Source organism: Zalophus californianus, chromosome 4 (assembly GCF_009762305.2).
Source record: "Zalophus californianus isolate mZalCal1 chromosome 4, mZalCal1.pri.v2, whole genome shotgun sequence".
In the NCBI taxonomy this organism is placed as follows: domain Eukaryota; kingdom Metazoa; phylum Chordata; class Mammalia; order Carnivora; family Otariidae; genus Zalophus; species Zalophus californianus.
This window is the reverse complement of record NC_045598.1, coordinates 126,967,271-126,984,801: the sequence shown is the minus strand read 5'-3', so window position 1 is coordinate 126,984,801 and position 17,531 is coordinate 126,967,271. Positions and strand designations below refer to the sequence as shown.

Here is a 17,531-nt window from a genome sequence, read left to right as displayed (position 1 = left end):
TTATTTAATCATTGAGTCCTTTAAAAATAAAATATGTATCTATATTGTGGAAATACATTTTGGGGGGTAAGAGATCAGCCAAAGAATCATTTGTACATATTTTTAAATCGTTCAGGTCTTCATAATTACAAATCGACTTTTAACTTTTTTTTGAGCCGATTTTAAACTTCTAATATTACAGAGAGATCTCCTTTACCCCTCTTTCCTTAATGCCAGCATCTTATATAACCATATTACAATAACCAGAAACAGGAATTGGCATTTGTATATTACTGTTAAATAAACTACAGAGCCTACTTGAAGTTTACCAGTTTCCCTACACATGTCCTTTTTTTGTTTCAAGATCCAATTCAGGATCTGACTTTGTACTTAATATGAATTTAGTAGAGGATGGGGTGATGCCAAATTCCCTGAAGAACACAGGATAGCTGACAGTCCTCCACAACAAAGAATAATCCTGATCTAAAATGTCAGTAGCACTGATGTTGAGAAACCCTAGTCTAGAAAGTATGGAAGTCTATAGAAAGTTTAAAGGTTTATTTTCATGCAATAACATTTATAAAAGGATATTTCTAGAGTTTCTTTAACCCCGGAATAAATAGAACTAGAGTTCAACACCATGCTTTTCTATGATTTCAAGCATGTGCTTGCTCCTCTAAACCATGGTGCAGATCTGTTGAAGTTCAGGCTGAGGGTGGGAATGCGTTGCAAGTCATAGGTTCTTCACCGCTAATTTGGAAATTAACTTTCTCATGAATGGGCTGAAGTATTGGTCTGAAAATTCTCTTCTCATTCCATCTGTGCATCTAGTCATGCCCATCAGTTTCCTTATCTGTAAAATACGAGATTTAGACCATGCGTCTTATAAGGTTCCCTACATTTTGAGCAAATTTAAATTTATTTTATAAATTCATACAATTCTGGTATTTCCACATAAACTGGACTATTACTAAGGAATATGAAATGTTCATTTTTGGCACAGTAAAGTATTTACCTTTATGGAAATTAATTCTGTGAGAGTCATTCTTACTAGGCCATGAGGCCAGAAGACATGTGTCTAAAAGCAGTAAAATGCTAAAAAATGAAATCCTGTGATTCTGATCATTACTGTTTTAGCATCTTACCAGTAAGCCAGTTTTATAGGTGGCATTGTATATATAATAATGACAAGTCTCCTAAAATAAAACTCAACATTTGTCCATACCATTTTTCATCCTTACTAAGATGACTGAGCAGAGACATTTAAGAACTCATTGCTATTTTATTTATTAAATGCAATTTTATTATTTTTTTAATTAAAAAGACATTTGAGAACATGTTATACTGAAAATCCCTCCGACTCTTGTTTCTAATTTGGTCATTTTCTAACCTCTACTCCCTATAGGTAAGTATTATTATTAACTACTTTCTTGTGTATCTACATTTTGTTTATGTATGTATGGGTAAAAATGAGCATGTGTTTTATTTCCATATCCACTTTTTCCCCTCCCTTAGTGAAACTTCTATTTGATTTTTGGAAAATCCACTATCGGTAATAATCCAGTAATTATTCTGAGGCTATTAGAATTTATTTTAGTTTTCAAATTGTTTAGGTTATACATTTACATGATTCAAACACCAAAAATAGTGAAGAGAAGATATATACTGAAAGACTTCCATCTCTGTTCTTACGTACATCCTTCTAAGAAGTAACCACTGTTATTTGTTTTTGTGTGTTTTTAGTATATTTTATGTGCTTTGCTTCTGATGGATAAAGTGTCACCTTATATATAAAGGATTTATAGTTCAGTGTAACATTATCCCTCCAAATTTTAAACAACTCATTTTACTAATATTGTAAATTATTTTATTTCTTTCCAGTTGCAGGAAGCCAAACAAATGGAAAAAGAAAGGCATCGGCAGCATCATCATCTGTTGCAGTCTCCAGTAAGCCATCATGAGCCTGAATCACCTCAACTTAGATATTTGCCACCTCAAACTGTTGATCACATGTCCCAAGAACATGAAGGGGACCTTGATTCCCATACAAATGATGTGGATAAAAGCCTTCAGGATGACACAGAACCTGAAAATGGATCTGATATTTCCAGTGCAGAAAATGAACAGACTGAAGCTGATCAGGCAACTGCAGCTGAAAGTAATCTTTTTGAGAAGGGGTTGTGGGGCATGTGTGTGTGTTAAGAGAAGAGTGTAGGCATGTGTATTTGGGAAAGAAATGTGGAAAGGGTAATATGACTTAATGGATATCAGACACATGGTAATGTGGATTTTTCCATCCTACGTGGTGAAGTTATTGACTTAAACATACAAGACACCTATTAACAATACTATGCATTTGTTAGCATCTCATGAGTAGTATGATTTATGGACTTGTTTTGGAGGAGATATATGTTACTAAACGGGGTCATGAATGTCTGTTAGTGTGTTTTATAAGAACTTGAGTTTTCTTCTTAAAATTAGTTTCACAGCAAACAAAAGACCTATTTATTTAGTAAGGTTTTCTGGAATATGACTGAAAGTTTTAGGGCATCAAAATGTTACTGGTTTGGAAAAATATTATGGTCTATAAAGTACTGAAATTAAATATAAAAAAATCTTTTGAGTAACCAACCACCTGACATACAAAAATATTTTTATATCCTGATGTGTAGTAACCACTAAAATTGAGATGTTCTCTGATAGTATTTTTCTAAGTAAATTTATTTATTAGAAAAGAGTGGGGCGCTGGGTGGTTTGGTCGATTAAACATCTGATTCTTGGTTTTGGCTCTCTGGTTGTGATCTTAGGTTCATGAGATCAAGCCCTGAGTCAAGTTGGGTTCCGTTCTTCTCGTCCAGCATGGAGTCTGCTTGAGACTTTCCCCCTCCGTCTCCCTCCCCCTCTGCTCCTCTTCCCATTTTTGTGTGCTCATTCTCTCTCTCTCAAATAAATAAATAAAAATCTTTGAAAAAGGGTCACAGGATAACAAAAATTAAGTTACATTTATTTATTTTACGAATTTGTTTTTCTAAAAATAATCACATGAAGTCATTTTTTTCTCCCAAAACATTATTTTGAGCTTTAGCTATTCTAGGGAATTTGTTTGTTCCCTTTGTTCCTTCTTAGGTTGGTGTCAAAAAATGACAGAAATTCTCTTGCCTATTTACTGTATGTGTGTGGAAGTAGGATGGTTAGGGCTTAGTAACAGATTATCTGAATTCTAGATTTTTCTTTGAGAGAAGACTTCTGTAATATATTTTCAGCTCTTGAGGTTTTTTTTTAACCACATCTTTTTTTTATAACAATAGTGGCATGATTGGATGCCTTTTCACTATTTTTCATAGTGCTTTACTATTTATTTTAAAAGGGATAATTTTGATAAATCCAACCATTCACAGTACTCAAGCTAATAGTAAATCTGTACTGCTTATATGATTTACAGTTTTCTAGTCTGTCCTTGCCAGAATTTCACCTACTTTTACTGTGAGTTTATAAAGGGGCTGATTGAAAGGGCTAATCCCTAATAAAGCTGAGACTTTATTTATTCCTTCATTTCTTCATTGATTCAGTAAACATTTAGCATACTGTGTCCTCGGTACTCTGTGGGACTTGGAGTTAAAAAACTGTTGGAGATAAAAACATTGTTCTTAGGGTACTCATGGTCTGCCTGGGTGGTCAGGTGTATAAATGATGTATAATGGGATAAATATTCTGAAAGTGGCATGCACAAGGTAATTCTGCTGAGGAGGGTTAGGCAATACCTTTGTAGAGAAAGCAATGATGGTTTAGTTGAATCTTGTTGGATAGGAGTTGGAATTGGCTAGCTAGGAAATTTTCTGACAGAAGAAACAACATGGGCTGAGACCCAAGGAATGGAAGCATCTACTGTGTATGAAGTCACCTTATAGGATACAGAATTATAAATAAAACATAATTCACTGTGGCGTAGTAATGATTATTTTGGCCCTATAGGTGTTTTCTCCCAACAGCTGATAAAAATGAAAATTCTGCCCTGAGAAGCATTGGTTAAGAGTGCTCTGGAGTTAGATTATATGCTTTGAATCACATCTTTGTCACTAATTAGTTATATGACTTTGGACATAGTGGTTAACTTCTAATGATTTCCTATGTGTAATAAATATTACTGTTACTCTAATCTATTTCTGTTAGATAATTTCTGTGAGAATTGACTCTTGATTCACTAGTTATTTTATACACATATTAGTGAGTGTGTGTATTTAGTTTTGTTGAAACTAACTTTCAGACTCTAGATATCTAATTTTAGCCAACTAGAACACAGAAATACAAAGTTTCGGGGCACCTGGCTGGCTCAGTCAGTGGAGTGTGTGACTCTTGATATTGGGGTTGTGAGTTCAAGCCCCCACGTTGGGTGTAGAGATTACTTAAAAAATAAAACCTTAAAAAAATACAAAGCTTAAGGCTGGTGGAAAAATTATCTTGTCAAAGTATTTACATGTTTTTACTCCACTAAAAATTTAAGTGTTATTATATTTGAATTTTTTATAAAGTAAGTTTATCAATTTGGTATGCTCATTTATCAGATTTCCTCTTGTGGCATTCAGTGTTTTATAGAATGTAGCAAACATAAATTAGTAGCAGTGAACAATAGGGAGGACAGGCTCTTGGAAGCCAGAATCATAAGTAGTGGTCCTTTATAGTAGTGTGAGTGGGGATGGGCTTGTTAGCACTATCAACCAATATGCTCTCTGATGCCATTTGGAGTAGGGTCCTGGATCCCAAAGCATCCCAAAGTGCTAATTGAGCCTTCCTGAGATATTTGCAGCATTTCAAAAAATCCGATGGAAATCCTATTTTTATCTGCAAGCTAACTCTGGAATGTCAAGTTTTATCAGTTTCTCTCAGGTTGTTCAGAAGTACTGATGGGCTTTTCAATCTGTTTTTGATTGTTAAATTGGGGGATGAATTCTTTTTTACTTATTAAATTTAGTTTTACATTGGATATGTAGATTCTTTGGGGGGAAGAAATAGTAGAGAAGGGATGGAAAGCATTGGTGGACTCCCAGATAGCCTATGTCTCTTCTTCAAGGACCTCAAAAATATTAAGGCACAACAATGAGCTTGTTATTATTGATGAACTGAATTAATCAATGTAGGCTCTAATTACATTTAACATATACTTAGAGTGTCAAATGTGTTAGATATGTTTCATTCAAAATACTTTAACATCAAAAACTGATGTAATGTATGGTGATTAACATAACATAAAATTAAAAAAAAAATATTTTAAAATGTTTGGCTCCTAAAGGAATAATCTAGAAAATTTACTTATGTTGAATCATCATTTAATAGTTTGTCAGGTAAATCATTTTTTAAATTGACTTGAATTTATAAAATATTTTAAATTTGGTTTAGTTATAAATTGTGAAGGTTTAACTTGTAATCTCTTCTAGTTTCATGTATCTATTATGTTTTCTTTTATTCTTAGTTTTTAAGGAAAGTTTTTAAATTTTAAATGTTTAGTAAAGTTTCCAAAAAAATTAAAATAATGCTTTCTTGGATTTTTCTTTCTTAAAGCGTTATCTAAAAATGACATATTATATGATGGAGAAAACCATGACTGTGAGGAAAAGCCACAAGACATTGTACAGAGCATTGTAGAAGAAATGGTGAACATCGTTGTTGGAGGTAGTGTATTTCACTCAAAATTAGTTTTTTCTCTTTGATATTTCATCCCACTATGGAGGTTATTTATATAATGTATGGAGCAAAAATACAAGCTTTCTCAGCTTAGGGTGTGTGTATAGAAAAAAATATTTAAACATCTTTAGTTATAGAAGAGTTACTCCCTTTTTTCTCCAGGTTCAGTTATAATCTTTTATAAAAACCCATTATTCCCCTACCGCACTAAAAAAAAGTTGATGCCATTTCATGTTTTTGTTTTTGTGTTTGGTGGCAGAGATATATTCTTTATCCTCCTAAATGTTCTAAACTTTATAAACTAGAAAGTAATTGAAATTGATTTGGTTTTGAGTATGCATATCGTTTTTTGAAAAATCATGCTTTCTTATACCTTTATTATCACAACCGATGTATAGTTGATATAGGGCCAGTTTCTATCTTATGGATTGTATTATAAAGATGTCTTAAAGTTTGTTAGGAATTTAACTCACATTTTCCATAAATAATATTATTTATAGAGAGGATTAGATTTCAGACCAATCCACTGAAGTTTATTTAATTCGTGGTATCTTGCACAGGACTAAGCATAGTACCTTGTTACATATACTTCTAGATGTATGATTAAATGTACAGTTTGGCTCTTGAATGAGAATAATACTGTTCCAGCAATACCTAACTCCCACTTACAACATCATTTCTAAGAATATATTTTCTCCTTTAATGCAACACTAGAACCAGGCATTCATCTGATTGCCTTCTCGTTTTCTCATCTTTTCATTCAGCAAATACTAAGGAAGTGCGTACAGTTGTGTGGCACTGTAGGAGGATACAAAAATTAATCCAAGATAGACCATGCTCTGGAAGAAGGGGGTTCTGGAAAGTATGTATGTAAGACTAATAACAAGGTATAAAGTGATAAGTGCCATTACAAAGAAACAGCTAACATCCTATTAAAATTCAGGAAAAAAGTGATGATTTCCAGCTAAAATGATCCAAAAGGGCTTCATGTAGGAGATGACACTTGAACTTAGACTATATGGATTCACACAGGTATGGGGAGTGGTATTTGATGTATTGGAAGCTCTATTGGCTCAAGTATAGAGGAGAGGACTTCAGCCAAACTAACCACCTGGGAATTGGCAGGTGGTGGTTTGGCTGAAGTATAAAGTAAAGTATGTGATATCATATAATAGAAACTACGGCTAAAGAAATCTTGAGCAAACTTACTAATTAAAGGTTTAAGATTTTAGACTTCATTCCATCGTAAAATGAGTTACCATTAAGGATCTTTAAGAGATAGAATGATTAGAATTATGTTTTAAGAAACTAAGTGGGAAAGTAGAAAGTACAGTAGGAGACCAGTGCAGTAATGGAATCCTCAATAGGACAGAAACAGTGGAAATGGAGAGGGAAACGTGAATGAGAAGTCAGATAATGAATGTTAAATCAAGAAGACTTTGCAACTGATTAAATACCTAGGTGGGAAAGAGAAATTACAAGGTTTGTCGAAGATCCCCAAGAATACCCCAGGGTTTTGTGATTCACTAGAAGGACTGACAGGATTCATCATATAGTTAACGCTCACCACTAAAATTTTTACCATGTAAAGGTACAGTACAAAATCATCAAAGAGAAAAGGCATATGAGGCAACATCTGGAAGAAATCAGGTGCACACTTCAGGAATCCTATCTTAGTGAAGTCACACAGGAGGTTCTTAATTCCTCCACATCAGATTGTGAGTATTGTGAGTATACTACCAGGGCAGCTCATTAGCCTCAGTACCCAAAGTTATGTCTGCTCCCTTTACTTACATGTACCCTAATTTCAGATTTCCAGAAAGAAAGCTGGTTTTCAGCATAAACCACATTATTTGTGCAAATGGCTTAGGCACAGTGAGGCACTCTTACTAGTTCTGGGAATAGTGGGAACCCTCCCAAAATGTAAGTTCCTGGGTGCCAGCCAAAGGCCAGCCTTGAAAGCAGGCCTTTCTAAGGATAGGCAGTCTCAGGCCTGCTGTGTTAACTCCTCTCTGCATGGGTGGTCTGCCAGTTTCTCAGCCTAAATGGGTAGGTGGATGCTTTAGAACTGGTAGAATTAAATCATGTTGGAGAAGTTGGCTTGGGGAAAAAAGTACTAATTTTTATTTTGACATACTAAATTTGACCTTTTAGTGTACCATCCATGTGGGAATTTTATGAACTACATAATAGAAATATAGAAGTCTGCCCTAAGATATCAAGGCAGGTGCTATAGATGGGAGTCATTCTGTTAAAATTAATAGTTGAAGCCATAAAATCATTGAATGAGAAAGTATAGAGACTAAAGAAGAGGCCATGATCTTGGGGAGTATGAATTTAAAAACAAACCAAAACCCTGTAAACTTACAATCAGGGAAGAAAGAGCATTATGTGTCCATGCATTTTTTAAAAGTTTAATAATATATAAGAAGGGATGGCAGATTATATTCCATGAACCAAATTTGGCCCGTTGCCTATTTTTGTAAATAATGTTTTCTTGGAACACATGCTCGTTTATGTTTTGCCTATAGTGGCTGTCTTTGCACTACAAAAGTAGAGTTGAGTAGTTGGAACAGACCATATGGTCTGCAAAGCCTAAAATGTTTACTAACCGGCCCTTTTGCAAAAAAAAACTTTACCAGTCTCGAATACATACCAATTCAGAGTGTGAAGTGAAATTTCTCTCATTTTTCTGCAACTTTTTACTCAGAGCATTTTCATACCTAGAGAAAAGTCCAAAGAATAGTACAATGAACACCTGTATGCCCTTTCTCTAGATTCACTAGTTGTTAAGAATTTTGGTACATATGTTTTATGTATCTTTAAATGGATGTACACACACACATACATGTATGTAAATATGTGAGTTTTGTTCATCTTTGCTGAGCCTTTTAAAAATTGGTTATATATATCTTGATACTTCTAAATACTTCAGCATATATCTTCTAAGAATAAGGGCATTCTCATACATAACCATCATTCATTTTCACACCTAAGAAAATTAACACTATTTCAAGAATATCTAATATAATACTACATTTTAAAATGTTCCCAAATTCTCAAAATGTCTCTCTTATATGCTTTTTTTTTTTTCCTTTTTGAAGTATGGGATCTCAGTACACTTGCTGCATTTGATTCTGTCTCTTTGGTCTTGTTAGTTTAGAACAAGTCCTCTTGCCTCTTCCCCCATCTTTCATAACATTTACCTTTTTTTAAAAAGTATGATATTGTCCTGTAGAATGTTACACATTTTGAGTTGATATGACAGTTTCCTGATTTAGATTAAATGTATTTGGCAAGAATACTGCATAGTTAATGTTGGTGCTTCTTATTACATCATGTTATGTTAACTGAAGCATAACAAGTTACCCCTGTTAGTGATAATGTTTGATCACTTGGTTAAGAGGATGACCACCGGGTCTCTTCATTGTAAGGGAGCATTTTTTCCTTTATATCTATAGTTGACCCTTCAATGAGTGACATGGATTGAAACTACATGGATCCACTATATGTGGATTTTTCCCCCCATAAATACAGTCCTGTGAATGTATTTTCTCTTTTTTAATAATTTTCTTAGGATTTTTTTCTTAGTTTACTTGACTGTAAAAATACAGTATATAATACATGTAACATACAAAATATGTGTTAAACGACTGTTTATGTAAGGCTTCTGGGCATCAGGTAGTCAAGTTTTGGGGGAGTCGGAAGTTACACAGCTTTTCAACTACATGAGGGGTTGGCACCCCTACCCCATGTTTTTCAAGGGTCAACTGAAATATGAAATGAGTAATCTGAAAGTGATACTTCGAGATCATAGAAGGATCCATCCACTTAGTGGTTTTAGCATCCATTGATGATCCTTGCCAAGTTCACTTGGCAAAAAGATCATTTATACAAGGATAGGAAAAATCTCTGGCCATCTTTACAATCTACCAGGAACCATGTAGGCTTTATAAAGTTTTATGATTGTCTTATTTTTTCTTCCTTTATTGTATTACTTTCACCTTGAAAAGCATATGCCAGTTTGCCTTGGAGCCAATTATTAGTTATAAATTACAAGAAGGGACAGTCTTTTTGTTTGCTTTTATTACTACTAATTGAATACATTAACCTCCTCTCAGATTCCCTTTGTTCTTTCTACTTAGCCTTTTTCTAAAAACATTTTCTTATTTAAATTTAACATATATTACTGGTTTCAGAGGTACAGGCCTGTGATTCATCAGTCTTATATAACACCCAATGCTCATTACATCATGTGCCCTCCTTAATGTCCATCACCCAGTTAACCCTGTCCCTCCACCCCTCGCCCCTCCAGCAACCTTCAGTTTGTTTCCTGTGATTAAGAGTCTCTTATGGTTTGTCTCCCTCTCTGGTTTCGTCTTGTTCTATTTTTTTCTCTCTTTCCTATGATCCTCTGTTTTGTTCTTAAATTCCACATATCAGTGAGATCATATGATAATTGTCTTTCTCTGATTGATTTATTTTGCATAGCATAATACCCTCTAGTTCCATCCATGTCGTTGCAAATGGCAAGATTTCATTTTTTTGATGGCTAAGTAATATTCCAGTGTGTGTGTGTGTGTGTGTGTGTGTGTGTGTGTGTGTGTATACACACACACCACATCTTCTCTATCCATGCATCTGTCGATGGACATCTGGGCTCTTTCCATTGTTTGGCTATTATGGACATCGCGACTATAAACATTGGGGTGCAGGTCCCCCTTTGGATTACTACATTTCTGTCTTTGGGGTAAATACCCAGTAGTGCAGTTGCTGGGTCGTAGGGTAGCTCTATTTTCAACTTTTTGAGGAACCTCCATACTGTTTTCCAGAGTGGCTGCACCAGCTTGCATTCCCACCAACAGTGTAGGAGGGTTCCCCTTTCTCCGCATCCCTGCCAACATCTGTCGTCTCCTGACTTGTTAATTTTAGCCATTCTGACTGGTGTGAGGTGGTATCTCATTGAGGTTTTGATTTGGATTTCCCTAATGCCAAGTAATGTTGAGCATTTTTTCATGTGTCTGTTGGCCATTTGGATGTCTTCTTTGGAGAAATGTCTGTTCGTGTCTTATGCCCATTTCTTGATGGGATTATTTGTTCTTTGGGTGTTGAGTTTGGTAAGTGCTTTTTAGATCTTGGATACTAGCCCTTTATCTAATACATGATTTTTTTCCCTTAGTTTTTAAAAGTCCTTTTTATATTAGGGTTCTGTGACATATTTTACAAATATTTTCTCTCAGTTTATTATTTGCCCAAGTCTTTTAATTTTGATATGGTGTATTTTTGCTCTGCAAAATTTTTTTTAAAAAAATTCTGTTCATGAATGCCTGTATACATATTTTAAAATCTAAATGGGAACCTACTACACTCTCTGTTTTATAATCTGCTCTTTCACATTCTGTAGTTCCCATTTTATGTCAGTTTCTAATTCATTACATAGATGGTCCATAATTTATTTAAATAATCTCCTATTGCTAACATTTAGATTATTTCCAAGTTTTTGCTTTTTTATAAACACTGCTCTGAGGAGCATTCTTGTTATTGATATCTTTTAACACTTTAGAATAAATTTATAAAAAAGGAATACTTTAAAAAAATACTTTGATCAAGGCATATGGGCATTTAAATTTATATAATCTTTGTTTAATATCACTTTACTAGATGGATTATATCTTACTGTTGTAATTTGTGTTTCTTTGATGACTTGCAGGGAGTAGTCATTATTTTTGTAGGTAAATATTGGCAGTTTCTTGGTTATACTTTTCTGAATTGCCTATTCATGACTTGCCTGTTTTTCCTTTTTTGGGTTTTTTTGTTCTTCTTTTATGGTTTATTCACATCAAGAAATTAGCCCTTATTCAATGTATTGTAAATATTTTTTTCTAGTCTTTGTTTTGCTTTCATTTTGTTTAGCCTTTGCATATGTTATTGTTCTGAGCAGATATTTGACCACACGTAGAAAATGTAATAAATATTGTCCTTTTTTTCATGAAATCTGTTTTTGCCTTGCTTAGAATGGATTTTACCACCCTAAAATTACAGAAATATTCTGCCATACACTTTTCTAATACTTCTTATTTTTTGAATTTAGATCTTTAATTCATCTGAAATGGTTATATTGAATCCTCCTTTCCCAATTAATTTGAAATGCCAGTTTTATCCTACGTGATTCTGCTTGAGTTTTCTGTACGGTAACATTGAGCTATTTATTGTATCCATTGTTGAATTGTTTAAAATATTTTAATTTTATAGTACACTTTGATCTTTGTAGTGCAAGTCCCCCCACCTCTGCCAATTCTTTTAAACGTCTATTAAATGTATTCTTCTACATGACTTTAAAACCAGTTTATTAAGTTAAAAAAAAAAGTTTATTTAGTGATTAGAATTGTATTGTGTTTATAAGTTAACTTGGGGAGATATATCTTATTTGAAGTATTGAACCTTCTTATCCAGAAGTATAAATTCATTCAGTCAGATCTTTTATGTCACTTAGTAAAATTTCATTGTTTTCTTCCTTTTGCTCTTGCACATTCCTGTTTAATTATTTCTGTTTTTTGTTTTAGTTTCGATAGTATTTTGGATGACTTTTTTTCTCACTTCCTAACTTACTTTTTTTTAACAGTTTTTATTTAATGTTGTATATAAAATTACTTTATTCCTGCATCTTCTCAATTGTTTCTGCCTTATATTCGCCCTTTTTCCTTTCCTACTTGGTGAGATTTGGCTTTACGTTCAAGGATCTTTTTGCTGTCTCTGTCCAGTGTTAGTCTAGTGTTGACCACGTTGCTAGAGTGAATGCCCACATGGACAGTTGTACCATGAGCCTTGTCTCGTGGTACTCATTCAGTGTAGATGATGTATTTCTTCCTGTAAACCTGGACTACTTTGTCAATTTGCTGACCTTTGTGGTATCCTCGCACAAATTGTACTTCATCATCCTTTTGAATGGGCATGGATTGAATGTTGTACTTCTGTCTCAGCTTTTTGGAAAGGAGGGAAGACATCATCTTCCTGTGAATGTGGGAAGGTGCATTGAAATGCCTTTTACTCTTCTTGCTCCAGTCAGAAGTCACAAAGGGATTGAACTTCATTTTGGTTGCTGGCACTTCAGCAAAGGCCACGAAAAGCTCCCACTTCCTAATTTAATTGGAATATAGAAAAACTGTCATTTTTCCCTATTTATCTTATACTTATTCACCTTCTAAACTCATATTGTTTCTAAAACTTTATTTCGTTATCTTGGGTTTTTCTAGGTGAATAATGTATTTTGTCTGTTCTTTTACAGTATTTATTCCTCATTTTTGTTCTTTTGTTTCTGTTATAGAACATTTGTTTGAACCTCTAGAAAATATTGAATAGTGTTAATGATGGCAAGGAACCTCACTTTGTTTTTAACATTACTGTTGTATTTCACCAGTAAGTTTGATAATTGCTGTTGTTTTTTTGGAGGATACTCTATCAAATTAAGTATATGAGTGTGTGTGTGTGTGCCTAGATGTGATTTTACTTTTGTTTTTTAAGTCAGGATTGACTTGAATTTTTTCATACCAGTGAAAAATACTAGATCAACAATTATGAAAACTTACTGGTAAATATAGCAGTAATGTTAAAAACATTACATTTATCTCTTGTTTATATTTTCCCTAGTAATTTCAATGAGATTCATCAAAGGAGAAGTTAATTTTTAGTGGACTCAATTTACCACCTTGAAAACAGAAGTCTGCACTTATATTTAGGAGACAGAGAGGGAGAATTAGAGGAGAAAACATAGAGAATAATAACTCTATTAAGTACTTTTTGTGTATCCCAAATGATTTTATGTGCTTTACTTCAATTTATTCACTTAATCCTCCCCAAACACTGGGATATTTAGGTGCTGTTACTATTTCCTTTTTTACAATGAGAAAATTGAGAAATTTTAAGTTAACTTGTAGGAAGCAGTAAAGTGAAGAATGTTTTCAGTTCTTTTGAGAAATTTCCTAGGAAGGGAGGAAGGAAAGTATCATCAATGAATATTGATTATTCCTCTCAGAAATGTGAAAAAAGGAGAAAAATGGACAGTTGGAGAGGTGTAGCAAGAGTTGAAGGAAGACTTTTTTTTTCAGTGAAAAGATTTGAATATGTTAATAAGTATTGGAGAAGATTCAGTCATTTACATGAAATTGAAAATGTAATGTTGCAAGAAAAAACTTGAGTTGGGGGAAGATATTAATGAATGCAAGAAGAGATGGGTTTGAGGGTGAATGAATAGTTCACTTTAGAAGTACAAAGGAGTATTTTTTCCCCTAAAATGAGAGGAAAGAGAAAGATTATTGTTGATGTCAGGGAACTTTATGGTGGGACAAGGGAGACTGAAGTAGCCTATGTTAAGTTACCTACTTCTTAGCTAAGGTAATTTGTTTGCTTGTTTGTTAAGGGAAGGTGGAAGAGGGGCAGTGGGAGGAGATGTGACTGGGTATTGACAGAAAATGGAATAAGTGCTTTGAGGGACAATTATCATTTTCTGATAATCATTATTAAATTTTTTATGACTTTTTCCAGAGAACTCTTTGCATATTAAACATTTTTATATATGTAAGATATATATAATAAATAATATGTCTTTTAAAAACTGTAGCAGTATTTAGCACATTAATACATATGTATTATGCATATTAAATATATATTAAAAGTTGTAATAGTATTAAGCATGTCTAATATCAGCATGTTAAAGATCCAAAAGGTCCACTAGGAAAACTGTTTTGTGTAATGCAGAGTTTCCCAAATATATTTTATCAATGAATATCTTTTTCATGTACCAGTTGTTAATTGTAAAACATACTTTGAAATCATCCAGTTTAATCTATCCAGGGTGTTCTAATTTGGAGAGCAGAAAGCAGCTTCAGAGTTGGGACACCAGATATACTCTTTTCATTACTGAATTAGTCAAAAATTGGGCATGTGTTATCAGTTATAGACAAAATAATAGCTACCACTAATTTAGAATTAGTTGTTCTTTATGTAGTGTGCCTATGTAGGGTATGTGTGTTTTGGTGATTCCTCATGAACATTATCATCTTTGTTGCTGATGAAGAAACTGATGCAAAGAAAGATGAAATAAATTATCCAGTTAAATGGGGAGACATGATTGAAACACAGGTCTTTCATACTCCAAAATCTGCTCCTTATAGTATAGTATGTTTCCTTTGCTTATGGTTCTCTTGTAATTGGTAGCATGAAATGAGCAATTTTCTGCCAGATGGCTGAGTTATGGCCACAGATAAGTATGTATTTCTTTTTTTTAAATAACATACATTACACCTAGAATAGTTATGAAACCAGATATTATTTGCATTATCTCTTTGTTCTACTGGAAGTCATTTATTTCTGTTCATATTAATTAAAAGTATGATTACTCAGAGTGACATGCTGAAAAATATTCAGGGCTGTAGCCATTTTTTCCATATCTGTGTCTTAAGAATATATTATTAGAGTTATTAATAGGTATTCTAAAATGAGGAAGAGGGGCTCATGGTAAAATAAATTTTGGAAACCCTGCATATTATATATTCCCTTTAGAGAGCAAATTAAAAAATGTAATAAAGAAAGCTATTTCCCAGCATATCTCTAACTTACTTGATAATGGGATATTTTTTTGAAGAATCTCTGTTAACATCTTAAGGCATTAGCATTCATTAGAACCAAGTTTAGTAAATGATAATATAGACCAAAAGTAAGCTTCTGTTTGGGCACATACCAGTTAGCCTTTGATCAGCTGAATGTGTTTCCTAGCTAGAGCTACTCAAGGATTATATTTGGATGTATTCCAAATGCATACTTACTACTAAGTATGCTAACCTTTAAATGGTGCCAATACATACTGTTTCACATTGCTTTTTTGCCACTGTTGCGTTTTAAATACTCTTTATGCTTTTTCAGTACACTTGAGTTAAGTCAGATATATTTGCATGGTTTTTTTATTCTTACCATTTTAGATATGGGAGAAAGGACTACTATAAATGCAAGTGCAGATGGCAACATTGGAAGTATAGAGGATGGTAGCGACAGTGAAAATATTCAAGCAAATGGAATTCCAGGAACACCAATTTCTGTTGCATATACACCGTCTTTACCTGATGACAGATTGTCTGTCTCTTCCAATGATACTCAGGTATAAATGGGGGGCAGGGGGTATCCAGTTAATCTTATAGATTTATAGGCTACCAGCACCTTGTGGTGAATATATCTAGTGATATATAGTGAATATGCTGGCTGATTATAATTTGGGAAAATAAAAACTTGGGTTTTTCTTATTGATATAAATCAAAGCAGTTTATTCCCTGAATATTGATAGTTAACTTTCCAACTCTAAGCTGTTTCATATATATTCACATCTTCTCTGTGCTCCCCCCTATTGAAATTGGATTTAAAAAGAGCTTTTGGGTATTGACAGAAAATGGAGTAAGTGCTTTGAGGGACAATTATCATTTTCTGATAATCATTATTAAATTTTTTATGACTTCTTCCAGAGAATTCTATTTTTATCATATATTCACAGGACAATTCTAGTATCATTTGATGAAAACGAACTTTTAGAAATCTAGGGAACTTCATCTTACTTTCATTCACAGCTACAATGAAATCTATACTATGGTAGTGACAGGTTCTCCTCATCCTCCCTACCCTATATTTAGTGTGTTCTTATTTTAGATAAGGGAGTCCTACCCTAAATCATCGCCCTATGTATAAGATTCAGCTTTCTTGGCTTTGTTGACTTTCATCAGTTAACAACTTCTAAACATTGCCTTGACAATTTCTGTTGTTTTATGTCTCTCTGCACAGAGTAGATAAAACATCAAATAGAACAAAAACATAAAACACCCAATGACAGGTAGTGGAAAGCATGGTCTAGGCCATGGATGAGATATCTTGTCAGGGCATTATGTGCTCAATTTTGTTAGTAATGATATGAACTGGATAAATTTCCAGAGTTTTTTTGGTGTCAAAGAGAGAATATTTTTAAAGAATTTATTTTTGGGGGTGCCTGGGTGGCGCAGTCAGTTGAGCTTCTGCCTTCGGCTCAGGTGATGATCCTGGGGTCTTGGGATCAAGCCCTGCATCGGGCTCCCTGCTCAGCGGGGAGTCTGCTTCTCCCTCTCCCTCTGCCACTCCCCCGTTTGTGCTCTCTCTCTTTCTCCCTCTGTTAAATAAATAAAAATCTTTATTTAAAAAAAAGAATTTATTTTTTAAGGTATTAATTTATTGCTGGGAAGGAAGGTGGTATGTCAGATTAAAGAGAAACAGTATGGCAATTCCTCATCAGGTTTCTCTTCCAACAGAACCCCCTCCATTAATTACTGAACTGAATAAAATAAATGTCTTTATTTACATGGTATGTTAACTTGTTTAGGAATCTGGAAATTCTTCAGGACCTTCACCTGGTGCTAAGTTTTCCCACATTTTACAAAAGGATGCCTTTCTAGTATTCAGGTCATTGTGTAAACTGTCCATGAAACCACTGTCAGATGGACCACCAGATCCAAAGTAAGTCATTAGCTATTCTGCTTGACAAATACAGTTTTTTAAGCTTGAAACTTACTTACTATAAGGTAGTCTTTCATTTTCTTTTGTTCTTCTTGCCCCATAGAACTCTCAAAAAAATTATTTTAGGGTTATTTTGCTTTTTAAAAAATGTATTTGAAAAACGGTGAGTTCGAAAATTGCTAGATACCTTACACTGTTTCCCAAAGCATACCAACAGTATTAGAGAATTGTGCCTAGTTGAACAATTGAGAGAATTCTTATTTCAGTATCATGAGTAACTTTGGAGTAAGTGTAGCCCTGTTACATTTAGCCTCATGCCAAGTTTCTGAAAACTACCAGTTGAAAGGTAA

General features: G+C 33.8%; 1 protein-coding gene and 1 pseudogene across 4 annotated transcripts in view; one reads left to right on the top strand and one right to left on the bottom strand.

The window, feature by feature from the left end:
* ARFGEF1 (ADP ribosylation factor guanine nucleotide exchange factor 1) overlaps positions 1 to 17,531 on the top strand; it is a 147,378-nt gene that overhangs the window by 59,665 nt on the left and 70,182 nt on the right. For 3 of the 4 annotated variants that reach the window (XM_027596724.2, XM_027596715.2, XM_027596708.2), the window contains exons 6-9: positions 1,861 to 2,137; positions 5,536 to 5,646; positions 15,633 to 15,808; positions 17,048 to 17,181. In XM_027596724.2, the coding sequence (XP_027452525.1) occupies positions 1,861 to 2,137; positions 5,536 to 5,646; positions 15,633 to 15,808; positions 17,048 to 17,181 (698 nt within the window). Of the gene's footprint in view, positions 1 to 1,860; positions 2,138 to 5,535; positions 5,647 to 6,422; positions 6,521 to 15,632; positions 15,809 to 17,047; positions 17,182 to 17,531 lie in introns of those variants that run through there. The other variant, XM_027596736.2, reaches the window with a different exon arrangement.
* LOC113923699 lies at positions 12,311 to 12,749 on the bottom strand (annotated as a pseudogene).